Source organism: Elephantulus edwardii, unplaced genomic scaffold (genome assembly GCF_000299155.1).
Source record: "Elephantulus edwardii isolate Elephantulus edwardi_28Jun2011 unplaced genomic scaffold, EleEdw1.0 scaffold00220, whole genome shotgun sequence".
Lineage (NCBI taxonomy): Eukaryota > Metazoa > Chordata > Mammalia > Macroscelidea > Macroscelididae > Elephantulus > Elephantulus edwardii.
In genome coordinates, this window is record NW_006399970.1 from 4,798,763 (window position 1) to 4,819,521 (window position 20,759).

At 37.7% G+C, this 20,759-nt stretch overlaps 2 protein-coding genes across 4 annotated transcripts in view; one reads left to right on the forward strand and one right to left on the reverse strand.

Moving 5' to 3' along the window:
* LNX1 (ligand of numb-protein X 1, E3 ubiquitin protein ligase) overlaps positions 1 to 11,610 on the forward strand; it is a 143,823-nt gene extending 132,213 nt beyond the window's left edge. The window contains exons 10-11 of the mRNA XM_006898091.1: positions 10,871 to 11,029; positions 11,475 to 11,610. Coding sequence (XP_006898153.1) covers positions 10,871 to 11,029; positions 11,475 to 11,610 — 295 coding nt within the window. The remainder of the gene's footprint in view (positions 1 to 10,870; positions 11,030 to 11,474) is intronic.
* A 1,113-nt stretch (positions 11,611 to 12,723) lies between these two features.
* Positions 12,724 to 20,759, reverse strand: part of FIP1L1 (factor interacting with PAPOLA and CPSF1) — a 102,041-nt gene continuing 94,005 nt past the window's right edge. The window contains exons 16-18 of one of the 3 annotated variants that reach the window (XM_006898093.1): positions 18,580 to 18,793; positions 13,906 to 14,043; positions 12,724 to 13,241 (exon numbers count right to left, since the gene is read on the reverse strand). In XM_006898093.1, the coding sequence (XP_006898155.1) occupies positions 13,094 to 13,241; positions 13,906 to 14,043; positions 18,580 to 18,793 (500 nt within the window). In that variant the 3' untranslated portion in view covers positions 12,724 to 13,093. The remainder of the gene's footprint in view (positions 13,242 to 13,905; positions 14,044 to 18,579; positions 18,794 to 20,759) is intronic. The other 2 variants (XM_006898092.1, XM_006898094.1) reach the window with 2 other exon arrangements.

Below are 20,759 nucleotides of genomic sequence, written 5' to 3' on the forward strand. Positions count from 1 at the left end.
CTCAGCAGCAGTATGAGTGGCTGTGGCAGCTAATGCTTATCTACCCATTCCAATGTGCAAGACACACAGCCTAGAGCTCTTTATAAAGAATTTCAATTTTAACTCATTTAAAGTAATAATAGTATCTCACGTTAAAGATAGGAAACTAAAACAAAGCGTCATTAAGTAACACTTCCCAAGGTAAAAAACAAACAAAGCCACTGATATTTAGTTGATTCCATTTCATGGCAACCTTCCATCAGGCTTCCAAGGCTGCAAATCTTTACAGGAGCTGAGGGTTTTCTCCTGAAGGGCGGCTGGTGCATTCAGACTGCCAGCCTTTCTATTAGCAGTCCAACATAGAACCTATTACATCACAGAGCTTCTCTGCCCAAAGCTACATGGCTAGAAATAAACAAAGCTGAGATTTGAATGGAGATGTGTGACTCTGGAATCTGTGCTCTATTATGAGGTATTAAGTTTGGTAAGGGAGCTCTGATGCTATAGACCCTAATTCTAACCCAAAGGCTCCACTCTTCTAATTCTAGCCCTAACGCTGTGCTTTGCACAGGACGAGATTCCTCATCTTGACCCTAGTGGATTTGAACAGTGTTAGAAGCCCACTGAAGGGTCAGCTGTGAGTCAGCTCTGACTCAACAGCAATGGGGAGAGAAATTAGATTTCACTTTTATAATAACTAGTGGCCTAGTGGGAAGGAGCTGTGTTGCCATTCCAAAGCAGATGGTTCAAATCCAGCAGTCGCTCCATGAAAGAAAGATGGGCAGTCTCATCCTATGAGATTTATTGCCTCAGAAAACCCACTAGAGGGTGAACTAAGGGTCAATTCTGACTTGATGGTTGATGGTATACAACACCACCCAGGAGTCTCTGGGTGGTATAAATGGACAAGACGTTCAACTGCTAACTGAAATGTACAACCAGAAGCACCTTGGAAGACATGGCACTTATGAAAAAATCAACTATTGAAAACTAGGGAACGAAGTTCTACTGACACAAATGAGGCAGCCATGAGACTCGTGTGTGTGTGGAGAGGGGGAGAGAATTTAAGTGGTTTTTTAAGTTATCCAAACTGAGGAGGAGCTGAAGCACTTGCCGCAGAAGGTCAAGGACTGTAGTCTTCAATATGGATTGAAGCTCAACATCAAGAAGACAAAGATTATCACCACTAGGCCAATTAGCAGCACCATGATAGATGGAGAAGGGATTGAGGTTGTTGACAATTACAGCTTGCTCAGCTCCACAAACAACACCTGTGACACCAGAAGTCAGGAAATAAAAAAGCAAACTGCATTAGGTAAATCTGCTCTCAGGAACCTTTCTAGAGTACTGAGTGAGAAGCAACGATGCCAATCTAGAGACTAAGGTGTACCTGACCCAGTCCATGGTCTTTGCAATTACTTACTATGCATCAGAGAGCTGGACAATGACAAAGGGTGACAGAATAGGAATTGATGCATTTGAGTTGTGGTGCTAGAGAAGATTCTTGAGTACCATGGACTCCCAAGAAAACAAATAGGTCTGTCTTAGAGAAGGTAAAAAACAAGTTTATCCTTGGAGATTAGGATTTTGAAGCTCTGTCTCACATACTCTGGGCACATAGCCAGGAGAGACAGGTCCTTGGAGAAGGACAACATGCTCAGAAGAGTGAAGGGACAACACAGGAGAGGAAGACCCCAGATGAGATGGATTTATACAGTAACTAGGGCAATGGGGGCAGGTGTATCAGAGTCAGTGAGACTGGCTCAGGACAGGGCAGGCTTCAGAGGGTCCCTGACAACAAATTTACATAGGGTCGCTATAAGTCACAGGTGACTTGATGGAACATAACAACAATAATTGTAGTAGAAATACCACAAGTAGATGCTATTAGATGACCGAAATTAGTTTTCTTATAATTTAGGGAGCTAGAAGTTCAAATTGATGTTGTTGATGCTAGATGGTCTCTGCAAACAGTTTCTTATCTCTCCCAAGCTTCTACTCCTGGGCATCCTCCCTGTGGCTTGGCATCTCCACCCATCACTACTCAGTTTGCATGTTTAACCTCTTCCATTTCTCAAACAAGATTGACTCAAGATGTTATTGTTAGATGTCATGTTCAGCCCTCTAGAGAGGTCCTAGACAGCAGAATTTCTTAATGCAATTAGTCTTTTGATTTTTGTACTGGTGTTGATTGTGGAACCAAGCAAGCTGAAATTAACAATCTCAATCTCCTCCATCTTTTATGGTGCTTCCAATTGACCCAGTGTTTAGAATCATTATCTTCTTTATGTTGAGCTTCAATCCACATTGAAAACTATAGTCCTTGACCTGCAGCAAGTGCTTCAGGTCCTCCTGTTTCAGCAAGTTTGTGTCACCTGCATAACGTAGGTTGTTGATGAATCTTCCTCCAATTCTGATGCCACATTCCTCATGAATGATCTGTTCTGCATAGATTGAAAAGGTATGGAGATAGGATCATCTGAGAGACACTCCTTTCCTGATTTTGAACCATGCAGTATTTCTTTGCTCTGTTTAACAATTGCCTCCTGGTCCAAATACAGGTTTTGCATGAGCACAATCAAGTACTCTGGTATTCCCATTCTTCTCAAGGTTAGTCACAATTTGTTGTGATTCACACAGTCAAATGCCTTTGCATATGAAACACAGCCAATGAAGCACATACCTGTGGTACTCTCTGCTTTTAGCCAACATCCCCTAACATTGGCTATGATGCTCCTAGTGCCATGGCCTCTTCTAAACTCATCTTGTCTTTCTGGTTGTTCTCTGGTCATGTATGGTTCCTGTTGTTTTGAGGTAATTTGCAGCAAAATTTTGCTTGAGTGTGATATTAGTCTGATATTGGTAAATAATTTACACACTGTTGGGTCACCTTTTATTTCTGGAATGGAAATAAATATTAATCTCTTCCAGTTTGTTGGCAAGGTAGTTATCCTCCAGATTTCTTGGTACAACTTGGCGAACACATCTAAGGAAGCATTTGTTGATATATGCCAATTGGTGTTCCATCAATTGGTATTCCTGGGGACTTGTTTTTTGCCAATTCACTCAGAGCAGCTTGAACTTCTTCCTACATCATCACTGCCTCCTGATCATCTGTTGTTTTATTAAATTCTTCTGTGTCAGCCAATTCTTTTTGGTCCAGTGACTCTATGCACTTCTTCCATCTTCTTTTGATGCTTTCTGGATCATTCAATATTCTGCCAATGCATCTTTACGTATTGCAACTTGAAGCTTGAATTTGTTCTTCATTTCCTTCAGCTTAAGAAATGCTGATGTTTGTTCTTCTGAGGCACAATAGTTGGACAAATACAAGGTAGACATTTCCTTTACTTTGGATAAATTGGAGAGAAAGAAATGATCATGGGCACCAAGCAAGTTTCAAATAGAGTAGAACAAATTACATTCTCTCTCAAGACTTGAAAGTGTTCCTCTTTTTCAGGAATGTCTGGGAAATTATCCAACTGTCCAGACAATGGATGTTGGTATGGTCTTCAGACTCTGGGTGGAGGGTCCTCAGATCTGGTGGAACTTTGAATTCAGTTTAAGTTGTTTAATGATCAGTTCATCAAAATGTGACTAGAAGCTCTCAGAATTCCCTAATTCAGTGTTCAAGGTGACTTTAAAGGATGAAACTACCACAGTAACAAGAACTATCTAGATTTACCCCATTCTCCTGTTCCCCATGAGTAGATAAATCATTTCTCTCACCCTAAACGGCTCTTTCCCCCTTGTAAGCAGGGTGGCCCTGCCCTTCATATTAGAGCAGCAGCCCTATTCTATAGGCCCATCTGAACTGCAAACCCACATTCCAGAACAAAGGTAGCTAAGATCTGACTCTGCAAAATGACACAGAAGTGATATGTCTACCTTTGGAAATGAAGGCAGCACTATTTTTTATGTTCTCTTCAACTCTTCAACTAATCTCCTAATTATTCTTGGGATGGCATAGTCCTTGTCAACAGATGCTTACAATCATGTCTTTGCATTAGTTCTTCTCTTGCCTGGGGCATTTTTGGAGGCAGATATCTTTCCATCATTGGCACCGCCTGCCTCTGTTCCTTTTCAAGTAAACTGGAACGCTTCTGTAATGGTCTATTGGATCCATCTGTCACAATCAATCTCTTGAGCAAGATTGGCTAGTGCTTCATCCTGAGCTTAATCTGTGCTTTGTATATTTTAGAAGTCAATAGCTTTAAGACATATTCTCTATTGATATGGCCTATCTCAAATGGGATACATCTACAAATCCAACCAAACCCAAATCCTTGACATCAAGTCAATTCCAACTCAAAGCAAGACTACCAGACAAAGTAGGGCTCCCTCTTAAGGATTCCAAAGCTGCAATCTTTACTGAAGTAGAATGGAATGTTTAAACCAATGACCTTTCATTTCCTAGGCAAGTGCACCTTATATACAGGTATAGGATTCCATCAAATACCTCAAGGGGACACAATAATTCAATCCATAACAATGGCTCTACCTGTTTTTGCTGGACTTACGTCTAGATTCTGGTTGATCTTATAGTTGACCTTAGAATGTGAATATGGAGACACTGCAAAGTTCTGTAATAATGAGCATGGAGGGGAGGATAAAGAATTGGGACCATGAATGCAGTTCATTTACCATGGTAGGAAAGGATGAAGAGTTACTAGTTGCTTTGGCTATGCTGAAAGTGAGTTACCATTGGGACATTTGTGTTCAATTAATATGTCTTGTGTAACAATTCCAAGTTTTTCATATTGACTCCCCTGTTGTACAACTCATAGCAATCCCATAATCTGAACTGTGCCCTATCCTGTGCACCTTCATCATCTGATACACTTGAGCCTATTTTTAGTCACTATGTCTCTTACAAATTTTTTATCCCAAATATCCTTTGTCAGTTATTGTAAATGAGAAAGTATCAGTATTTACTTAAGTAAACCCATTACAAGTTAACACATGCAACTATCTTTCAATTAAAAAAATTAATGAGAATAGTGCCATCATTTTATAGTCAGAAATGTTTTTTACGTCTGCCTTAATTGAAGACAGCTCATTTTTGTACTGGACTCAATCTGTTGTTTTATCACCCATAACGTAGCCTCTGGAAAATTGCACCATATGATTGATATATGTGTTAGTGGAAATAATTCTGATCTCTTCTTGTTGAGAATGTAAAATGAGGGATATCATTGCTAATGCTAGATGGACCTTGACTAGAAGCAAAAAAATACTAGAAAAATGTTTTGGTTTTTTTTTTTACTGACCATCATAACAAATTATGGCTAACACTGAGAAGAATGGGAATCCCAGAACACTTAATTGTCCTCATGCAAAACCTACATCAGCCAAGAAGCAGTTGTGTGAACAGAACAACGGTTTAAAATCAGGAAAGGTATGCATCAGGGTTGTGTCCTTTCTCCATACCTATTCAATCTATATACTGAGGAAGTAATTAGAGCTGAACTAGAAGGAAGCTAGGTATCTCTTGAAGACCATTTTTCCACTGGTGACTCTCCACCTGATCTCTAGACTGAGAGGTACACACTGTGAGAAGTGTTCTTTGGAGGAAGTTGAGTTTCAACATGCAAACAGTAGTTGAAGAGCATGGTGTGGGGTTATTGAAGTCTCCTGAGAAGAGAGCTGAAAAACTTCTTGAAGGAAGCTGCTGAAGGTAACTGAGAACAAAAGGCCAATGAAATGACAGAAAATATCCTTTGAATTCAACCTTATGAGACAGAAAATACAAGTTTCAGAAGCTATCAAGACTAAGAAACTACATACAGTGAGTTGTTAATTTTCAGAGAGGAAGTAATTGATTAGGAAAGCACAACCCTCAGAGTGGGTAATGACACAATGTGTAAGAATTGGGACTCCAAGCACCCACTTCTATTAGTGTACCTCAAACTTCATCTTCCAGAACTGCTTTCCCTTCTACCCTTTTGAGGTCCCTAGCCCTTCTAGTCCATTGATCCCTCTACTTTCCCCCTCCTGTCTTCACCTCCATCCCAACTCCCTTAATATTCATGAACCATCACTTCATTTTTTTAAACGAAGTAATTCTTTCCATTCCCATCTTTCAATCTTTCCTTACTGAACTATCTTCTGGACTATTTGTAAAATTACAAACCCTAATTTAGCCAATTATGTGTGCTTTCTCCAAGTCAATCTATAGGTCTTAGAGCACTGCTGCAGAAAAGAACTGGTATCCTTTAATTCAAAGGCCTTCAAAGCAACCCAAGTTGGTTTCTCCATTTCTCATCTATCAGATTCTCTCATCTCCACAGCAGTGATTTCCCATGGACAACTAAACCTCCAGTATCTCAACAAACCCCATTCACCATTTCACAAGCTAAAATCAGATTGTCCCTCCCTCCCATCCCATCCTACCGAGATGTTTCCAGAAATTCTTTCCCTTCCTGGGATAATGAAAAAGGAGCATGGTGCATAGGAAGTTACTAATGCTACATCAAAGATGGTGCCTCCACTCTCCACCCCTTGGGAGAGTGGAGGCACCATCTTTGAGGTAATATCAGAGTGGAGTATACCAGGGTAGGGGTGGGGATGGCGGTGTGCAGGGGGGATTGTGTACCAATGAAGGAATTTTTCTTTTGCTTTTCAAGGAGAGGAGCAAACTGGGGGTGGGGTTGGGGTGGGCGGGGAGAAAAGTGCAACAATGAATGAATGGAAGTCCAAAAATCTCAATAGATGTTCACTGAAATTAAAAAAATTAATAAATAATTAAAGATGGTGCCTCTCCGAGTTCAAATTCACCAGCAGCTCTGAGGAAGAAAGACGGTTACCTGCAACCTCAGAAACGCAATGGAGAATCAGCTCCTAGGAGTCAGTTCTAACTCAGAAGCAAGGAGTGTGAGGGTTGGTTTCCTCTTCTCCACATGATGCTCTGATTGTCCGCACCTTCATATGGTTCTTAAAAGAACATCCTTCCTCTCTCTGGAGCCCTGAACTCTCTTTTTTCTTACCAGTTACAGTATCTTCCAAGTTTTTAACATTTTAAAACAATTACAAGCCTCTCTCAACTCGCTTGTGTTCCTTCTATCCCTGAACACGCACACTTTTTGACACTGTCTACACTGATTATATAAAACAAAAATCTCCCAACGAGACCAATAAACAGCTTGAGAAAAGACTGAAGCTGTCATGGATTCTAAGTTTTTATGATTCTTGATCAGCACATATGGGAGTATTAGTAGTATCAAAACAAACAAACAAAAAAAGCCCCACAAAAATTTATTCCATTAGTCAAATTTTCCAAGGACCTCTTTAAAATCTCGAAGAGCAAGGATATCACTTTAAAGACTAAAGTGCATGTGATTCACACCAGTTTTTCAGTTGCTTCATATACCATGGACCATGAACAAGAAGACTGAAACTTAATGCCATTTATGTGTTGGCAAATAATATTGCATATATCATGGATTGCCAAGCAAGTCTGTCTTGGAGTAAGTGCAACAAGAGTGCTCCTTAGAAGCAAGGATGATGAGACATCAATCATCTCACATACTCTTGGCCTGCTATCAGCAGGTGCCAGTCCCTGGAGGACATCATGCTTGGAAAAACAGGACCAGGGAGGACCCTTCTCAAGAAACTGGATTCTAAGTGACTGCAACAATGTGCTTAATTAGGCACAGCAGAGACTCTGAGGAAGGCACAGAATCTGGCAGTGCTTCATTCAACACAGGGTTGTGAGCAGCAACCAGATGGAACCTAACACCACTACTTGTCCTATCAAGTTCTTTTCATTGGTTACAAAAACTACATTCTCTCCACACTGCCCCCTTGCCACTAAATTGTTCTTTCCGAAGCTGCACTGCAATCCCAGAGGTGTGCGGTTCAAATCCACCAGATGCTCTGCTGAAGGAGGGACAATCTCCTCCTGTACCAGTCAGATCTGATTTGATGGTACACACATAAAAAATAATTTAAAAAAAATTAAATTGTTCTTTCCAAGGTGACCAAAAATTTGTGCATGGATCTCTTATTTTCCCATTCTCATGGCCCTCATCCATATCATTACTAGTCATTACTCTTTCAAAACTTCCTTTTCAAGCACTTCTACTATGATCCCCATTCTCCTATCTTTCTGTATCATTTATCTATTTAGTGCTTCCACTCCCATAGGTCTTAGATTCCATCTGGCTTAGATGCCATCTATTGATAGGTGTTTAGGAAAGGGTGCTGAAGTTAAGACATTTTATCTGTGACATAAATAGCAATTAGCAGTCAGCCATGTGAAGAATGTCAGAACATTCCAGGCAAAGGGAGACGTTAACACAAAAGTCCTAAATTGGAACAATCTTGTATAGACCATAAATAGCAAAAAGGACTGTGTCTGGAGCCTGTGAGTAAGGAGAGTGGTAGGAAAGGGTAGTGGTCAAGTTAGACTGCAGAAGAGAGATTAGGAACTCAAAATGAAAATGAAGTTAAGATCATGACCTTCACAGTTGTGTTACTTTGCAATTCGTTTGGAAGGCTTTTCCAGGCACATATTAACTGTCTAGTTCAAGAACGCTGGTGGCCTAGTGGTAACAAACTGTGCTAATCCCATGGCATTTGAGTCCAACAGCTGCTGCATGTGATAAAGACGGGCAATCTCCTCCCATGCGAATTACTGCCTCTGAAAACCTACTGGAGGGTCAGCTATGGGTCTGTCCCGACTCCACGGAATCTAACAAGTTGTTTTAGAGGGTAATAATGCCTGTTCATCAACTGATAAAAGTATAAAAATAGTTTGTTGTGCCTTTGGACACTGGTTCAAGCATAAGGCTCAATCCTCAACTCAAATTCAGTCATGCATTGCTTACCATCATGCTGTATTTGCTGAAACAGGTGTTATATGATTTGTACTCTGTGCAGTATACATGTAGTCCTCAGATTACAAATTGGTTCTATTCCTCACTCTGTCTTTACATTGCATCAATAGACACGTCAAAACAGGTAGTTTCTACTTAACATTAGTCAAATGTTTGTCTTAGTATACAGTAGATACATTAAAAATACTAAACACTTTCAGATACACTAAAACATCTTTAACATGATTCAATAATAATGTTTTGATTCATATAATGTAGACTCATTTGTTATCATAAACCAGTTATGTACCTTATTTAATATAAGCTTTAAAGGACTTAAGAGACCAAGGCCACAAATATAGTCAGACAATGACGAAATGGTCATTATGCTAGGCTGACTCGTCAATATAAAAACAAGGCTAAGAAAATAATCATATACTTGACTTTACACTCAATATTTTTGATACTGGAATATATGTTTTAGATAGATAGGTTCACACCTCATCGATATGAAATATGCAATAAGAGTCAACTGTGAGGTCCAAAAAGACACAACAAAATATACTTCATGAATAATCAACAGATCAATACTCAATAGAGTAAGACACACTGACAGCAAGTTTTCAAGTATTCTATCTGCTCACAGGTATAAAAAGTCAAGGCTGGGGACATATCAAGAGAGGTATTTGATTGTGACCTTGAGTAAGAATCTAATTCTTTGACTTCTTCAATGGGCATGCAACACCACCTCCTTCTATGAAATGTCTGGAACATCAAATGCATGCTTTGAAACACAGGAGCAGTCAATAGATCATTAAATAACACATCAAGCTCCTAAAAGATGAATTTACTAATAAAATGAAATCTCATTATGAAACAGATTAATATTTTTAAGAAAGATTTACCATACCACTTAACTTAATGACATTTCTACTGAAAGCTATTAAGGTTGCAGAAAAAACCTTCTGACTGTAAAAGATGTGTATGTCTGACAATAGCTATAAAATGGAATAGAAAGGAAATTTAGAACAGTAAAGGCTGTCACCTAGTAAAACGCTTTTATTTCAAGAGCGAGACAGTAACATCCTGTAACACGAAAACTCATGTTAATTGATTTAGCATAGTTGGTAATAAATATAATGACCAGCTTCATCACTTAAAAACCATGTCACAAGACTTTTTATTTTTTTTTTTAAAAAGCAATTAATGACAAATGTACAGGTTATAAAACAGTCATATCCTGATTTTCATCAACAAGAAAATTCCAATTTTCTTTTAAATAATAGCTTTACATAGGTTGGACCAGGAGATTTTGGTCCACTCTTGATACACCTTTCTTACAGCTCTAAGCTTGTACTCAGCCTATACTTATGTTAACACTGATCCAACTACCACTGTAAAGAAGTTTGCTTTTTCAGTTTCATTTTTTATTTTAGCTAAGGACTCTACTCATTTACAGAAGTGACCTCGTCTTCTCCCATTCTGTTTACAACTTGCTATTCACACTACTGTCAGGTTTTATTTCTGCCCCAATATGAATTCTTCTCATAATCTTTAACTGCCGACCTTTCATTCACTTTGTGTCGGCATACCTTTCTATCAACTATCAAATATGTATAACTAGATGTCAAATATCTAGATAGATAAATAGGTATCTCCCAAAAGTTAAAATATTGGCAACCAAATAATTAGGGATAAATTTAATTTTAAGTCTATTGGAGTTCCTTATTTGTGATCCATAAGTATGTTTTAATTTGATGTATTAGAAGGGATTCATGCATCTCCAGCTTTGTTACAATGAGGAATTAAGTCTTGTTTAAAACAAAAATAGGGTTATCTTTCTCAGTAAGATGAAAAAAAGAGGGGTCTTTCCTCTACTTTTTTTTTAGTGTTTAGCTTTGAAGAACAGGCAGCTAACAGCACAAAGGTTACCCAGCTAGCTATGACACAATTTTGAATGAGGCCTCTGATCTACCAAGCTTAATAAACTAAGGCCAAAAAAGGAAATGGGAAAATTAAAATAATTGTTCATCAATATTTAATGGTGCATATACATTGATTACATTCTATTTCAGATACTTGTATAGCTGTAAAGATGTTGTACTACGAAGAAACACAGCTGGAAGTCTGGGTTTCTGCATTGTAGGAGGGTATGAAGAATACAATGGGAACAAACCTTTTTTTATTAAATCCATTGTTGAAGGAACACCAGCTTACAATGATGGAAGAATTAGGTAATCATAATAACTAACAAAAAATATAGCTAAATATTTCTATTTCATTTTATATATGTAAAAGTTTGGTCCATTTGCAGTAAGACGTATAACTGAAAAAAAGAAAAGGTGAAAATGGATAAATTTCTCATTATATGTATTTAAATGAGGGAGGGGGTAAGACATTAAAAACTTGTGAATAAAATTGAACTATAAAATCCAAATAGCTTCCATTTACTCCCACACTACAATTTGGTATGCTTTCAGGTTATGTCCTCTTACAATTGAAAGGAATGTAAATTGGTGGAGAGGGATTTGGAAAATTTCAGTGGTGGTGGGAACCCCTTAATTTTAAGTAATGTTACTAAAATTTGACAGATGTAACAAAAACTAGAAGCATCAAAATAAGGTCGCATAATGTCAGCTACAGATGAAGGTGTTAATCATTCATTTTATTTCTTTTTAGATGTGGTGATATTCTTCTTGCTGTCAATGGCAGAAGTACATCAGGAATGATACATGCTTGCTTAGCAAGGATGCTCAAAGAACTTAAAGGAAGAATTACTCTCACTATCGTTTCCTGGCCTGGCACTTTTTTATAGTCAGTGGCATAACAGAAAAAATGGAAAATCACAAATAGTTTAAGTTCAAACACACTATTTATCTTTTCAATTTTTGTATTTAAAGGACGCATTGTAAAAATGTAAACATTAATGTCAGGAAAATATAATTTCATGAAAGCCAGTTACACCTCAGAAAAAATTTTAAAAACCCCAAAAACCTCTATAGCTTTTATTCTATGTGGAGGATTTCATTACTCTACAACTTTATGTTTATATTTTTCTATTCAATAAAAATGTCGTTAAACAGCTGACACAGTTTGTAGGCCCAATGAATTAAAATTGTTGAGTTAAATTAAGAAACCAGCATTTGCCAAACCTGCAAATGACACATTATGGGCATTTAAAAAGTAATGTAAAACCAGAGAATTTAAAAAATGTGTAATGAAGATGTTTGTCAAATGAGAATAAATATTTTTCAAAAAGTATAGTTGTGTTTAATATATGGTACTCATTAAGTTCTCCTCTATTGTCACTTTTTAAAAGATCCAACAAGACTTCAATCTCTCACATACCATGTTATCTGTTACAGTCACAGATAGAAACATGCTAGGATTATCCTTAAAAATGCTCACCGAATTTCAGACTTGGATTTTCTTCATTTTAACAAGAAATGACTAATCAATCTAAAGAGCCTGTCATTAAGTTTCCTTCACAATACAGTTTGTAACTGTATAAACAACTCCACATACTACTTGACCAAAAAGCGTCCTGAGAAAGATTTGAGGTAGGCCAAGCCGGCTTCATCGTGGATGACCATGAAAGCAATATACATTTATTTCACAGTGACCAGTGTTTGTAGATGTGCCTGTTACAGCTATATTAAGGATGAGTTACACAGGTCACACAAATGTCTTATAGAAAAATTTGGACATAAAAGTGCCCCAATGAGTCTCACCAGAAACTCAACTTTGTAACACAGAAAACCTGCAATGAAGACGTCATGATGTAAGAAATGGGTGTAAATCCTTTAATATGCTAAACAGAGAGACTAGTATAAGACACTAGCTGAAATGCTGACATACAGGGGGCCTTTGGATATATTTTACAATGCAACCGCTAAAGGAAACTGGGGTTTATTTTTTTTTTGGAAACTGGTTTTTAAATAATTCCAGAAAATTATGTCCAAGGTAGGCTCTGTACAGAGGTGATAAACAATCTGTCCATAGTTTAAAGAGCTAAACATAAGTTAGCTCATTAAACTCCCTGTTGAGTGAGTTAACTATATTACTTGGTTGGATATAACATCATTATTGTCTTTTAATTTTTTTTAAAATATTATGAGACAGAAAATTTTAACTTAACATGAAAAATTCACTTTTATTTGGGGGGAAAGGGGAGAGGGTCACTTTTTATACTAACAGAACAAGATTAAAGGTAAGTTTTTTAAACATTATCCAGAAAAATAACAAGATTTATAGATTCTACTTGTGGCACTACTATACACAAAAGGCCCGAAGCATGCCTATTCTGCAGGTGCAGCCTCGGTGCTCTCCTGCTCAGGGGCAGGCTCACTCCCGGCTTCTTTGCCTTCTTTGCTTCTTTTTGACTTTTTGTGCTTGTGTCTCCTGTGACTGTCTCCTTCCTCACTTTCATGGCGACGTCTACTATTGCTGAAAGAGGGAGGAAGTTCTGTTTAAGTACACAAATATGGACAAAACCCAACACACTTTGTGCAGATGAATCTTCACTGGCAGGCTAGGTTTTAAATAACGAAGTTTCATAATTTTTCTCTTTCTTATAATTTGGGCAGTGACTGGTTTTTCTGAGTCTGTCTATATGCAGACATTATATCTATATTCTAAGCTAATCTTCACCAATATTACCCTAGATAGCTAATATCTATGTAATTTACTTGGAAAGTCTAATGGTAAATTACAAAATCAAATGCTAAATGAGAACAAGGAATAATTTGTCAGTATTAAATTTTTTTTTAAGAAACAAGGGTTCTCTATTTTATATTAAACTATATATTGCTTTGCTTAATAATTACAATTATACACTTATTCATATAACAAAATGATTATTTTCCCAATGAGAAGATGTCTTATTTAACATATCAACATATTTTAAATTCCATACTAATTTGGGTTTGCTGGAATTAAACACAGTGCCATCAGCTAAGATTTAAGAAATCTAAGTTGAAACTTCATATTTCAACCAAATATGTATTTCAAAAGATGTATTCTAAATCTTGCCGTGAAGAACAAGCCTGTTTTTCTCTTACAAAGCCCAGCACTGCTTAAAACATGGCCCTGAGAGCATCAAAAAGCAAACCTTCGCGACGACTTGTGTCTGGTCTCCTCCTTCTCCCGGTGCCTCCGTTCTCGGTGCCGCTCCTCCTTCTCTCGGCTCGCTCTATGACGCTCATACCCTCTCTCAGTATATTCCCTGTATCTGTATCGCTCTTCATCACTGAAATTATAACAGAAATAAGTGTCTTTACCACTGGACTACTAAAATTAGACCAAGGTCTGCTAAACACAACATATTCTTAGTGTAGTTCCAAAATCATGAAATTACCTCACACAGCAAGCAGGCTGCCTTCAGGCCACTTCAGCAAACATTTCAGTGCAACAGTTATGATGGGACTATCAGCAGATCCACAGAGACCCAAGTTTTATTCTTGGTTCTGTTAATTAGCAGCTATGTGATCAAGAGCAAGTTATTTTATTTCTACATCCACCAGCTGTTTCCACAAGAGAAAAATGGGCAATCTCTCATGCTATGAGTTGGTTCTGAATCAATGGTACACAATAATATTTGTTCTCTTAAACCAAAAAGCCTGGATAATAGTTCCTTATCTTAAGAAGCAGCCTTTGATTGTTTAATTACTACTGAAGCTCAGCAGAATGCCCCGTGCAGAAGTATTATATTTTGATCCTGACAATAAAGAGCCAAACACTAAGCTAGGTTCTAGAAGAGGAAAAGTAAGTATGGCATAGCCTTGCCTTTACATGTAAAAACAAGCAATTAAGTCCATATGAAATGCAAACTCCAAACACACGCACAAAGAACAAGAGAGAGGACATATTATACTTTCTGATCAGCCTTCCTGATTTGAAGACAAAGATAGCCAACTTTAAATGAGGAATTTTTAAAAACAGAGTACACTCATGTCTTGGTAGTAAGGCTTAGTAGTAAGCTGCTAATGCAAAGACATGTGGTTCGAATCCAGCAGCCGCTCCACGGGAGAGGGATGGGCAATCTCTACCCATGTGATTTACTGCACGCTGGCAGTTCAATTATGGGTTGGTTCAGACAAGGCATATTAAGACAAAGTTTCCATATGTTTAAGAATTAATGAAATGGGTTTTCAAAGCAATGTTTTAAGATTTCAGGAATTTTCTTTATCCTGTTTTGAAATCTTGACAAAATTCACTGAATTCTATAAAGTTCTTGGCCCCCAAATCAAGTTATACATAAATAATACCTTACCAACCTTCACTGAACATTACTGTTTAAGTACTAAAAAACATAAATAACTACCTTTGAGTGGAAAATGACTCATAGCCAACCCTCCAGCGGGTTTTTAGAGGCTGTAATTGCATAGAAAGAGATTGGCAAAGTAGGCAGGTTATTATGTCCCAGGAGTTACATTCTTTAAAGTGGATACTGTATTTTTTGCCTTATAAAGTTCTGAGCAACTTTTATTTATCCAAATGACACTTTAAAAAAAGAATAACAACATTTTATTAGAAAGACTTATTTTAAGAAATACTAAAGATATTAAGGGAGCTCTGGTGTCCTAGTGGAAAGAATCTGCATTGCAATTCCAGAGGTATGTGGTTTGAATCCACCAGATGCTCTGTTGGAGAAGGAGGGGCAATTTTCTCCTGTACCAGTAAAATCCAATTTGACAGTACACACAAAAAAATGATAAAATAAAGTTTTTAAAAAATAAATACTTAAGATATCACTAAATGAAAAGAAATTAAAACCAGTAATATCCTCAATCTTAAAAAAAGAATTATTCTTATTTAGTAAAAGCAGACATTGCATTTAGCTCTAAGCCACTTCAGATCATATAATCTCTACTGATTTTTCTGACAACAGAGAACTCATCTACTTGACATTATTCAAGACTTAACAATAAACACATTCTAGTCTAATAAAATCTGATCCAATTTCCCAATCAAAACCAAAAACCAAGAATGGCAATCTTGATCACAATACTTTCCATTCTCTACATACAGCACCCAAGCTCTAGAAAGTTAATCTTGGAATTCTAACACAATTACTGCTTCACTGACGCTAGGCCACTACTTTGGTTATTAAAAGAGCAAGTCAGTTTAACTATGATCCAATGATTCAGTAAAACTATGCTTGAAAATCAAGGCATACTGCTGCCCATGCATAATTACTACTGCCTGTGCCACATCAAGCTTTTAAAAACTACTGTATTCTAAAAAAGAAAATTTGTTGTTTTAGAAAGTAAAAAATAATATAGGCTTCAAGATCATATCCTGGTTTTGCCATTTGCTAACATGTGGCCCTAACTACTCCAAAACTTAGTTTTTCATCTGCAATATAGGCAACAATCCTTTCCAGACATTATTAGCAATAGTATCTATAAAGTACTTGGTACAAGAACAGACCCTCAGACAGCTTGCTTATATAGGCTTTCTTTCTACAATGAATCTAATGGTTTCTTTGGAAACAGAATTTTCTCTAAAAGTCAATGACCTTTTAATAATTTCTTTGTATGTGAAACAGAATAAAGCTGAACCCTAGCTTATAAATATTGGAGTTTGTTTCTAAAAAGTAAGCCTGTTAAAATGACTCAGACTAGAGTAACACAAAATAACCTGCAGTTAGCTCAGGATTTGTCATTTGGAAACCTTTCTTCTCTTACTCTAAAACCAACTTTTGTTAGCTCTGGTGCCTTGAGATTCTGAAGGCAGCCATATGGAGGGAACCTTACTACAGATGGTGGATCATTTAATCCTACACACAAAATATAAAGACCTCTTCTTCCCTCCGCTGGTCTGATATGCAACAGCAGCACAAAGGTTCCTCTGGGCCTGGAAATCATTAGAGCTCATTTCAAACACCCCAGAATGACTAGTCTTCTTTGTGGCCCACAATTAAACTGCCTGAAAAACAGATGTTGAAAATGATCTGCAATTTTCAAAACAATGACCCTGTAATTTGTAACACAACATACACTACATACCATATTGCTAAAACGTCAGTCCAGAAAAAGACAGCCTTTTCTTAAACTTCATTGGTGTATTTCAGACTATGCTTTATTCTTGGGATCATTCAGAAAAGTACAAATTCTTCTACATCACTGCTTCTCTGGCTATAAAGTTTTAATCAGATTTAATGTTCAACAATTGAAAATCAAACTCAGTTTAAGCTAATTAGGTAGTATTTATGCACATGCAGGTCTAAAGAAAAACATCATAAAAGTAAGGTTCCAATCTAAAAACTGCTCTAATGTGTACAAAAGGAAATTATACCCAAAAGAAAGAAATTGCACTGCTAACCCAAAAGCATGAGGTTTAATCCATTAACTGTTCCCTAGGAGAAAGATGGATGATCTCCTCCTTTTCAATTCACATCCTCTGAAAACCACTGAGCTGGCTGCAACTCAACGGCAATGAGAGTGACCCAAATGCATTCCTTTTAAATCTCTTAGAAAAAAATTCCTCTTTTCTGCAAAGTAATTCTTCAAATTTAACACAATCATGTATTTACGTAGTTAAATAGCAAATATTCTCTCTTCCCCTTTATACAGATAAGTACATACATGAATATACATATTATCTGTTCACTCTTGGCACCAGTAGCCAGGAAATAAAAAACGTATTGCGATGGGAAAGTCTGCGGTTAGGGACCTCTCTAAAGTACTCAAGAGCAATGGTGTCTCTGTGGAGACTAAGGTCCGCCTAATACAGGCCATGGTTTTTGCAATCACTTGTTATGCATCAGAGAGTTGGACAATGACTAGGGAGGATAGAAGGAGAGTTGACGTCTTTGAGCTGTGGTGCTGGAAAGAGTATTGAATGTACCATGGACTGCCAAGAAAATAAACAGATTCATCGTAGAGAGGGTTAAACCAGGCTGCTCCTTGGAGGCAAGGATTCTGGGGCTTCGCCTGACATACTTTGGACATGTTGTAAGGAGAGACAGGTCTTTAGAGAGGGACATCATGCTAGGCAGAGTGGAGGGACAGCACAGGAGGGGAAGACCCTCTATGAGGTGGATTGATTCCGTGACTGGGGTAATCGGGATGGGTGTGTCAGAGGCAATGAGATTGGCACAGGACAGAGCAGAGTTTAGGGCTGTTGTACATAGGGTCGCTATGAGTCACAAACGACTCGACGGCACACAACAACAACAACCTTTGTTTCTGATAGAAATAAAGTACAATATGGTTGGATAGTCTGATAAAATGACAATTGTCTTTTATCAGTTAGGGTACATGGTAGTTATTTTCCATAAATGGAGTGTCTATAAATCTATGGTTTTAATTATTTAACACATACAAGGGAAGTATGTTTTCTTTTTAAAAACTTAGTAAAGTTATATTAAAAACAAACAATATTACGATTTTCTCAATCCTTTCTGAGAATAGTAACTGATTCACTGCTTACCCACCAGTGGATTTTTTAAGTTTTATGTTGGTGTGCATATGAAATTCATACACCCAATGTCACACTTCCCTTACTTCACACTGTGTTTCATATAATCATTCCTATCTATTGTGTTTTATAAAACTAATCCTTACTAAATTATGCTCACATTACCCTGTCTTTTCCTCCATTGGGTTTTGAAGGCAATAAATCACACAGGAAACTGACCATCTTTTTCCTGTGGAGCAGCTGGTGGACTCATACCACTGTTCTTTTGGGCTGTTAGTATAACTCCTTACCACTAAGCCACCAGATATACAAACACACACATATATATGTATATGCTAACCTTCTATGTATATGCACTAACCTGTTAAAAACACTTGGTGTGGGACTGTGGTCTCGCTCACGTTCTCTCTCTCTGGTTCGCTCTCGCTCACGGTCACGGTCTCGATCCCGGTCACGGTCTCGATCCCGGTCTCTGTCTCGCTCTTTCTCCCGTCTGGCATAATAGTCCCACTGCTTACTGGTGTCCACAAGACTCGGCCATGAAGGAGCAGAACCAGGTATGTGTGGAAAGGCAACTGAGAAAAAAATGTAATAATTAAAAAACAAAGATTACAGTAATTGAAGCAACTAAAAGGACCAAAAAATGCCCCAGCGAAGACAAACTTTCAGCAAAAATGCTTCATTAGAATCTGGCAGAACCTTTTTCAAACAGAAAAGAAAAATAACATATGTTTAATACCCACAGTTTGGAGTAAGCACTAGCAACAAACCTTAAGCTTTTACTTCACTTAAAAAGATTAAAAGGATCAGAATTAGACTGACCGTAAACTATCCCATGTCAAAAATCAAAAAAGGACTATCAGAACACCACAGATCTTCAAAGTGGTGAGAATATAAATGTCAACCTGTATGTGTATTTAACAGAACTATTTCAAGTATAAAAGTATTAGTGGGGACGGGAGGAAGACAAAATTTAATACCAACAGATTTATCAAAAGAGTATTTGTCAGATGTACTTGTGGAAAAAGGAAAAAAAACCAGGATGAAGTTCCACTGCTTGTTGGTATCCATAAAATTAGACTGTGAAGGAGGAGATGGCCCAACAGGAAAAGTACAAATGGCTGAGCAACTAGAAGACTATCATATACACAAATCCAAATAAATCTAAACTACTACCCAACAGTAGGCTAACTGCACAGTAGGATCCAACTTTGGGTTAGTTCCAAATGAACAATACCCAACAACATCCAAAACTAGAGATCATATTTTTTTTTTTTTTTAAAGAACATAACAAAGAACCAAAGAAAGGAAGATATTCAAGCTTGATACTGATAAAAAGGACCTTTGGCAACATAGTGTGCAACTTGTCAGTCTGGTAACCAAAAGGTCCACAGTTCCAATCCACTAAGCTACTCCTCAAAGATGAGTAGTCTCTTTCTCTAAAAATTTATAGGTTTAGAAATTTATGGAGGGGTGCTGTAAATCAGACTCAACTCAAAGGCAGGGCACTGTTTGTTTTGGTGCTGAGGATGAAAAAGTTAGTTGTTTTCGGAATTGACCCATAGCTGACCCTCTGGTGGGTTTTCAGTGGCAGTTAACTACATGGGAGAGTGCCCATCGTTCTGCCACAGAGCAACTAGTGGACTCGAACCACATCCCTTTGGGATTGCAGCATAGCTTCTTGCCACCAGAGCTCCATTTTTTTCCTGTACTTTAAATATATGTTTGTAGAGTTAAAAAACAATAGAAACTGAACTTAAAATTTCAAAGCAATGAAGAGGAAAAAATTATTTTCTAAAAAGCAACCAAAGATGATATTGTTGTTGCTGTTAGATGCTGTCGAGTCACATACGACTCATAGTAACCCTATGAACAACAGATCTGAATCCTGTCCTATCTCATGCAAGTCTCACAATCTCTGACATCCCTGAACCCACCCTTAAGTCACTGTATCAATCCACATGGTTAAGGATCTTCTTCTCTTTCGCCATGTTCTCCAACTTTCCAAGCATGATGACCCTCTCTAAGGAACAGCCTCTCCTAGCAACATGCCCAAAGTATGTGAGACAAAGCTTCATCATCCTCGATAGAACACTCTGGTTGTACCTTCTTCAAGACACAGCTGTTTTTCAGTCCATGGGATAGTCAGTACTCTTCAACAACAATGCTCAAAGGCATCAATTCTTCTTCTATCATCCCTATTCACTGTCCAGCTGTCAGATGCAGAGCAAGTGACTGAAAAGACCAAGCCCTGAATTAGGCACACCTTAGTTCTAAAACTGACATCAATAAGTTGGAGAGGTCCATGACTGCAGACTTTCTCAGTGCAGTATGTTTGCTCTCTTTGCTGGTAACAAGTGTACTAAACGAGCTCTGATGACCTAGTGGTAAGAATCAGTACTGCAATCTCAACAGTACGCAGTTCAACTCCACCAACTGCTTGGCAGGAAAAGGATGGGAAAAACTCCTCTCGTGTGATTTACTGCCTCTGAAAATCCACTGGAGGGACAGTTAAAGTCTAGTGCCACTGCTGTAAAACAG